Source organism: Phyllopteryx taeniolatus, chromosome 6 (assembly GCF_024500385.1).
Source record: "Phyllopteryx taeniolatus isolate TA_2022b chromosome 6, UOR_Ptae_1.2, whole genome shotgun sequence".
NCBI lineage: Eukaryota > Metazoa > Chordata > Actinopteri > Syngnathiformes > Syngnathidae > Phyllopteryx > Phyllopteryx taeniolatus.
In genome coordinates, this window is record NC_084507.1 from 13,141,508 (window position 1) to 13,149,827 (window position 8,320).

General features: G+C 42.1%; 1 protein-coding gene across 1 annotated transcript; it reads left to right on the forward strand.

Annotated features, from left to right (window-relative positions):
- The first annotated feature begins 9 nt into the window (after positions 1–9).
- Positions 10–8,131, forward strand: fdps (farnesyl diphosphate synthase (farnesyl pyrophosphate synthetase, dimethylallyltranstransferase, geranyltranstransferase)). The gene is made up of 10 exons (XM_061777362.1): positions 10–167; positions 593–745; positions 833–973; positions 1,876–1,956; positions 2,046–2,168; positions 3,450–3,538; positions 4,329–4,401; positions 4,480–4,557; positions 4,632–4,766; positions 7,220–8,131. The coding sequence occupies exons 1-10, from the start codon at positions 30–32 to the stop codon at positions 7,418–7,420; spliced, it is 1,212 nt and encodes a 403-aa protein (XP_061633346.1). The 5' UTR covers positions 10–29; the 3' UTR covers positions 7,421–8,131.
- The last annotated feature ends 189 nt before the right edge of the window (positions 8,132–8,320 follow it).

An 8,320-nucleotide genomic window follows, 5' to 3' on the forward strand; every position in this document is an offset into this window, starting at 1 on the left:
TCTTCCTTATAAAACGGCCTCAATCCTCAATGGGAACTACAATCTGCACATCCTGCTTTTATGAGACGTTCAGGGTCCTCGGTTTGATTATAAGTGAAAAATCCGACGGGACGCAACTTTGCTGTGTTTTACGTTACAGTTTGGGAGACGGGGACAAAAGAAGTATGGTACGTGTAGGCGTGTGCGACAGTAGGAAAACATTGAATATGATGACTACGGCTCGCGTGGCTGACAAGCAGTTTGAAGAAAAACGATACCGGCTAGCGTCAGCCAACGTTACTTCTGACAAGGAGAGCTGCTGGCTAATAATAGCAATTTTCGCTTAATCCTTTGCTCTTGTTGTTTGTTTAGCTGTGTGAGTCTAGCTAACTTCACTCCAGTAAGAAACAGTAATTTGCCTTCAAAGTAACGAATGGCAAAGTGTTAAGTCTTACTTCTCACTGGGAAGGAGGGCACCTTATTTTTTCCCCCTTAAGGGATGAGACACTTTTTCCGTTTGCCTATTAATGTCCGGAAAATGACCCGAATCATGCGGCCAGGCACGACTTCGCTTAAGCTACTACACCGAGCATCTCTGCTATCGTCTGCCCAGGGAGACGGCACCTGCAACGGCTCGCAAAGCAAGACGACACTGTTCTCGGACTCGCGGCTGTTCGAAGCTCAGTTCGAGGAGCTGGTTCGGGAGCTGACGGAGCAGGACCTCACCGACCCCGTACTGCTCGACGCCCTGAACCGACTCAAAGAGGTGACTTGGCGGCTACATTTTCACCAAAGAGTTGCGACCGCGTCAAGTGATTTCGAGGGTCGAGTGTACTTTGCGTTTGTCTGCTAGGTTTTGCTCTACAATGCCCCAGGAGGCAAAAGGAACCGCGGCCTATCGGTGATTGGCTCCTTGCGGGAGCTCGTCCCACCGACTCTGCTCACGCAGGACGACGTGCAGCGGGCTCTGGTGGTCGGCTGGTGTATTGAACTGGTAAGTTGTGTCACCAACTGTGGACTGTTCAGCCCCAAAAGATGAATACATTGAACAAATATTAATATTAATAATAGACTGAAAGGAGCGATGTTATTCAAGGGTCCACAAGTACCCGTAAGAGGATTAATCTAAAGCTACACACTTGCTTTTCCTGAAACTTTGTGGTTATCACGTAGCGACGAAGAACCCATTTAGATCTGAATAAAAATGCAAATAGAATCCATTGTTACAATATGATTTGCCTCCTTTTTGTCAGTGCACACGCTGCTGATTGCATGAAACACAGCTTGCTGCAATTTTGTCAAACAAAAGCTGATAAGGGCGGCATGGTGGACGACTGGTTAGCACAGCTGCCTCACAGTTCTGAGGACCTGGGTTCAAATCCAGCCTCGCCTGTGTGCCTGCGTGGGTTTTCTCCAGGTACTCCGGTTTCCTCCCACATCCCAAAAACATGCATGGTAGGTTAATTGAAGACTCTAAATTGTGTGGATGTGAGTGCTAATGGTTGTTTGTCTCGATGTACCCTGTGATTGGCTGGTGACCAGTTCAGAGTGTACTCTGCCTCTCCCCCACAGTTAGCTGGGATAGGCTCCAGCACGGCCGCGACCCTAGTGAGGAAAAAGCGGTACGGAAAATGAATGAATAAAAAACTGATAAGCTGCTCCACAGTTAGACCTTACGTTCTTAATTTCAGAGATAGAAATAAAACTTGTGTTGCTGTAGTTGAAATGAGAAAACTCACAGTTTTAAAATGAAGAGCCAGCCTTGTAAACCACATGCATTTTAACACTTGTGTCCATCGAAGCTTGTCCATGACTGAGATGTGGCTACATATACAAACCACTACATATGCAAACCATTATCTTAACACCTTGTCACGCTGCGGGTGTTGTTTGCAGCTTCAGGCCTTTTTCCTTGTCGCCGATGACATCATGGATGCATCCGTGACCCGCAGAGGACAGCCATGCTGGTACAAGAAGGTGAGGCTTGATCCATTTGGAAAGGAATTGTCTTTATGGAGGCATTCCGCCTTTTTTCACCTGAATTCTTTTGCGTTTTGTTTTTACAGGACAGCATCGGTTTGGATGCTATCAATGATGCCTTCCTCTTGGAGGGCTCCATTTACAGGCTGCTCCGCAGACACTGCAGGGACCAGCCCTACTATGTACACCTACTAGAGCTATTCAATGAGGTATTTCTTGGTTTTATATTCTAATATATTGGAAAGGATGCAGGGGAGTTTAGCACTTCTGCCTCAGAGTTGACAGGTCATTGATTAATATCTTGTCTCGGATTTCCTCCCGCATATAAAAAAAACATGCATGTTAGTTTCTTTCAAGAGTCTAAATTGTCAGTAGCTGTGAGTGTGACTGGCTTTGTTTGTCAAATTGTGCCCTGCAATTAGCTGGCGACCAGTGCAGCAGTGCGTACCCTGCCTCTCGCAGTCAACAGGGTTACATAAAAGTACGTGGAGGGCGAAAATAAACTTGCAAAGGCGTGTGAATGAACTCATAATTTTGCGAATGTACAGTCTGAATGTTCAGAGAATAAAGCCCAAATATCATGAGAGAATTTTTTTTAAGTTACCCAAATTAAGTCATAATACCATCCATCCATTCTCTACCGCTTATCCGGGTCGGGTCGCGGGGGCAGTAGCTTATTACAAAAAGATATGCAACTTGTTTTTTAGAAAAAAAGTTGTATTGTGTGTGTATATGAGAGTATGAATATAAAATAAGGGATTACATGTCTTCAAAAACGACCACATCACTATGCCATAGGAAAGTCTGCTAGCTTTAACTCTTAAGATCCAATGCAAAACACCATAGATGGGCTAAAAATTAACATTCCACTTTGTGGTATTCTAACACTTGATGCAACATATATATAAACAGAAACGGTGCAGCAACACACACAGACAAACAATGGAACAAAACTCAGAGGCATACATTCTTTATCCTTAAAAAACAACTAATATTACTGCAGCTTACTGAGCACTTTTTCATTCGTGTACGTCACGCACACCAGAAGGGACCGCACAATTAATTAATCCTTATGCACATTCTTTATTTAATTTGTTATTACTGTATGTTTTTATGAAGTATTATAGTGCTTTTTTTTTTTTCTTTAAAACAAACGTTACAAATTTTTTTGGGGGTGTGTTATGGAGGTCTGTAGCAAATTAGTGGAATTTCCATTCATTTCAGTGAGGAAACATGGTTTGGGTATGACTGTTTTACATTATGACTCGAGCGTAGTTATGGATGTGTTTACTGTGCATTAATCTGGTAATATCATTGAAAATTTGTTAAAACACTGGCTAGCGACCAGTTCAGGTTTTACCCTGACTCTTTCCCAAAGACTGGGTCAGCGCCAGCTCAACCGTGACCCTAATAAGGATATGCTATATAAAAAAAGGATGGATGGAAAGGCTGCACAGATTAATTTCACAGCATCGCTCTCCTTGCTGCAGACTTCCTTCCAGACAGAACTGGGCCAAGCCCTGGACCTCATGACGGCGCCCCCTGGTCACATTGACCTCAACAGATTCACCATGGAGAGGCAAGTAGAGGACATAGAGGAAATGGAACCCCTAGAGCAGCGATTTCCAAACACTGTGCCACAAATATATCCAATTTCACTGAATAAGTTTGAAAATGTTTGTTTACTCCAAAATAATGTATATTTAGCTATCTAGGCCAGGCGGAACAATTCCACTATATGGCAGAATGTACAATTAATGTGTATCAACCTGTTGTCATTCGTACAGCAGAATACTACCTTAGTGTTCAACTAAACAGGCAGCCCAGATTTCCCATTGAGTTTGTAATTGTGTCAGTAAATTGAGACGAGGTCATCGTTATTTCAGTGTATATATACATGGTGATTGAAAGGTAACTCCCTATTTTAAAATACTTCTAATTTATTCACAAGTTGTAATATTTTCCTCAATTTTTTGTGTGTATGTTCCATGATTAAAGGAGCAACTCTATTCTACCAAACCAACAACTTTGGAAGTCTTCCATCCCACAAGAGTTCCCTGTGAAATCAGTTAATGCGGCTTGAGAAACTGGTGGCTAATGCTGGCGCCCATATCGAATTTGAAATAAAACTCCATGCAATACACGTTCTTCTCATGTTCATTTCTTGTAAGAATTATAGTTCAGAAATAAATTACAATTACTTAAAAATAGGGAGTTGTTTTTCAATCACCCGGTACCTTTTATGAAATTTTGTTTGGTGGTTCGCCTTTAGATTTTTCAAATGTAAACTATGTGCCTTGGCTCAATAAAGGTTGGGAAACATTACCCAAAAGTACAAGGTTTTGAAGTTTTTTATTTTTATTTTTCAGGTACAAAGCTATTGTGAAATACAAGACTGCCTTCTACTCCTTCTACCTCCCGGTAGCAGCAGCGATGTACATGGTAAGCAAGGCAGTTGTTGAGCCTGCAGTTAAGTAAAGACACTCAGTCCTCCTGAAAACTCTTATCACATCTACATAGGCTGGAATCAAGGACGAAGGGGAGCACAAAAATGCCAAACTCATCTTACTGGAAATGGGAGAGTTCTTCCAAATACAGGTGAGTGTACTTAGTGTGGATATTGTTTTTAAACGGAGACACACAAACAAACAAACTTTGGGCTCCTGCTGCAGGACGATTACCTGGACTGTTACGGAGACCCTGCCGTGACGGGAAAGGTCGGCACGGACATCCAAGATAACAAGTGCAGTTGGCTTGTCGTCACGGCGATGGAGATCCTGACCCCTGAACAGAGAGCAGAGTTAGAGGTTAGTTTACTTTCAGTACAGCCAACAGCAACAGTTTTGTTTGTATGTTATAATATATGTAAGGACTTTTCAGGTCACAGGGGTGTCAAACTCATACCGCTAACTGCAAAGATTGCCTGCTTTATTTCTCTCATTTCCATTTCACTCATTATAAAAAACAGTCTTGTGCAAAGGTTTTAGTAACTTTTAGCCTTTTTTTTTTATTACACTTTTAAATGGTGCCACATTTGTAAGGAACATGCATTTGTGGGATGAGCAGCAGAGCTGTCTGTGTATGTGGGTTGTGCCGACTAAACTCTTCTCTGCCAATACCAAACAGTATATTTAGATTTTGCTATTGACTCTTGTTTTGAGCTTCTGGTACCCCCAGCATACAACAGTGGTCAGTAGGTATCTGCTTCAAGAATCAGCATGCCACATTTGACTGATCTCGGTAGGGGCCACATGCTCGGGCAAGTTTAAGCTGTGGTACGGCAAAACCAATTTGAACCTTTGTTTGGTGTGAGCCCTAGTGCCATCTCCAAAGTGAAGGCCAAGTTCCATTATAATGGGGGATGTCAGAGACAAGCTGCAATTGTGTGTGCGGCAGCAGTGTGACCAGCATGAAGAGGAGGTGCCAGGCTGTTGTCGTTGTGTATGGTTCTTCCACATACTACTGAGACCCCTGATTGTTAAAAGACTAAATTGCCAGTATTTCATGGGCACAGCCTACATATTTAGCTCTGTTGCTCGTCCCACATATTCCTCACAAATGTGGCAAAAAGAAGCATTGGTACAACAAGAAAATAGCCAAGAAAACACAAATTTCCTTAATTTGTGTGCTGTTTATATCAATTGAATCATTGTTACTTACTTGTGAAAGAAGTTATTAAAATTCACACTAGTGTATGTTATTAAAAATGCATTAAAGGTCACATATTTTGGATATTTAGACCTCCATAGAGTGACTCTCAAACATGGACTTAGTATAAGTGTCAATTAATTGAAAAAAAAAACAACCTTGCTTTTGTCATATGAGTGGCCAGAAAAGGCCCACTAACAGCTACTTCTGTTTGACCCAGTTTTGTATCCGCTTTGTCCATATTTGACTAAGACCGCCCCCTTTCCTCTGATTGGTTGCCTCCATGTAGTGACCCACTTGTGAGAGCACAGGTGTTTATGTTGACAGCGCTGGCTCGTAGAGGTAGGCTGAGATCTTCGCTAGTGACGTAGATAAGCTTGAGAAATTCGAATGACCTGAGTTGAGGCCTCTCAGGAGAAAAACGTCTGAAACTAGAATGCATGAATAATTTTGATTCATATTTCACATAGTTTCTGAGGCACCATAGAGATAAAATCACATCACAAAAACTACAAAAAGTTGGTTTGGGAAAATGAGTCCCCTTTAATAACTAGTAAAGGGCTCTCCAGTACATTTTGCATTATGTATTTTGGAGGAAAAAATATTTGGAAACCTAAACAATCATGGCGGCACGGTGTACGACTGGTTAGAGCGTCACAATTCTGAGGACCGGGGTTCAATCCCCGGCCCCGCCTGTGTGGAGTTTGCATGTTCTCCCCGTGCCTGCGTGGGTTTTCTCCGGACACTCCGGTTTCCTCCCACATCCCAAAAACATGCATTAATTGGAGACTCTAAATTGCCCGTAGGTGTGACTGTGAGTGTGAATGGTTGTTTGTTTATATGTGCCCTGCGATTGGCTGGCAACCAGTTCAGGGTGTACCCCGCCTCCTGCCCGATGATTGCTGGGATAGGGTCCAGCATGCCCGTTACCCTAGTGAAGAGAAGCGGCTCAGAAAATGGATGGATGGATGGATGAACAATCATAAGTATGCACTGCAGAAGAATGCTCCCGACAACTGTTTGAGGAAATGCAATAGTACTGTATATTACTTTTAAATGGGTTGAGGATATTTTTTTGTGATTATTGTATCCAATATTAATTGTTATTTGCGTTTACTATTTTTAAAATTCTGTTTACTGTGTCCCGAATAAAAGCCATACCACTAATAGAAGCCTGGTATGCTTTACAATTGAGCTAAAAACAAAAAAGCTACTGTTTACGGAAATATGTTGGTATATTACATTACAATGGGAAATTATTAATTACTTGAAAATACATATACCGGTATGTATCATAAAATGCATTCGTCTTGCACCCATTAAAAGCCTCTTACTTTCAACAGTTGCGCATATATACAATGCTCTTTAAGCTAAAAACACTTCCATCCATACATCCATCCATTTTCTACACCGCTTGTCCTCACTGGGGTCGCGGGCGTGCTGAAGCCTATCCCAGCGGACTCTGGGAGAGGCGGGGTACACCCTGAACTGGTCGTCAGCAAATCCTTAAGCCATTTGCAAAGAAATAGTGACTCATTGCTACACAGGCTAGATCAGATGAACTTCTCTCCCCGCTTCAACTGGTTAAAAAGTTGTCGGTTCTCCCCCTCAGGCGTGTTATGGGCGCCACGACGGCGCCAGCGTGGAAAAGGTCAAAGCGTTGTACGACGCCCTGCAGATGCCGAGCCTCTACCACAAGTACGAAGACGAGAGCTACCAGCGGTTGCAGAAACTCATTGCGTGTCACGCTCAGAACCTTCCTCACGACGTATTCCTCAACTTTGCCAAGAAGATCTACAAGAGGAACAAGTGAGGAGGAACATGGGAAAATGTCAAAGGACTTGAGACGCAAGGAGGGGTGGAAAGTTCTAAACCATGGAGGCAGTGGTTTAAATCTATTAACACGTCAGCTTATCTATTTATTGCAGCATCCCCAGTCATTTCTCTGCTGAGTGATAGCTTTAGATTTCAGTTGTGACGTATAGATGTATTAATTTTACTATACTGTATGAATGAGAGCTATACATCCAGGCAGACCTTCTTTCTTCATTCTGTATTTTTATATTTGTTGCTTTAAGTATAGGCTGCCCTGGACTGATTGTTTATTGCCTAGATGTATTTATTATTTTGATCTCTGCCCTGACTTGTTGAAACAAGCACACAGTTACATTGACACCTATGGACAATTTGGAGCACCGATTCCAAAGTGTGGTAAATGACACACTTGACTACACTGGCTCCCTCTCGTGGTACACCAAATAAAATTTATCTGCAAACTGCATAATGTTAACAGTGCCAATCATTTTTAAGCAGATGCAGTATATTTGTTAGGTGCATTTCAGTTGTTTTTACCTTATAAGTAATGTACATTTTGCATTTAATCTTATAGGATCGTTTGTTTGCAAACATTTTGGTACAATCTTTGTTTTCACCAATCATTGAAGTCGTTTTTCGGTTCCTATATTGAAGCTCAGTGTTGACTGTATAATTTTACAGCAGCTTACAATATATTTTATGAACAAAGCCTCTGTCTTGTTTTTATTGAACACTTATGTAGTCTTCCTACGACATAACGATTTTTTTTTTTTTTGGAATGCGGTTGAAAGCCGGAGTACCCGGAGCAGCGTGCTGCCTTAATTGTCAGTGTTGCAGGGAACCGGAGGCTGTTGTTTCCCCACATCCATTTTGATCATTAATATTACCCGAAGAAACC

Coding starts and splice junctions, on each gene's coding strand:
- fdps (XM_061777362.1), top strand. CDS start 30: ATGGGAACTACAATCTGCACATCCTGCTTTTATGAGACGTTCAGGGTC. Junction 1,957..2,045: donor AGCCATGCTGGTACAAGAAG/GTGAGGCTTGAT, acceptor TTGTTTTTACAG/GACAGCATCGGTTTGGATGC. Junction 4,558..4,631: donor GAGAGTTCTTCCAAATACAG/GTGAGTGTACTT, acceptor CTCCTGCTGCAG/GACGATTACCTGGACTGTTA.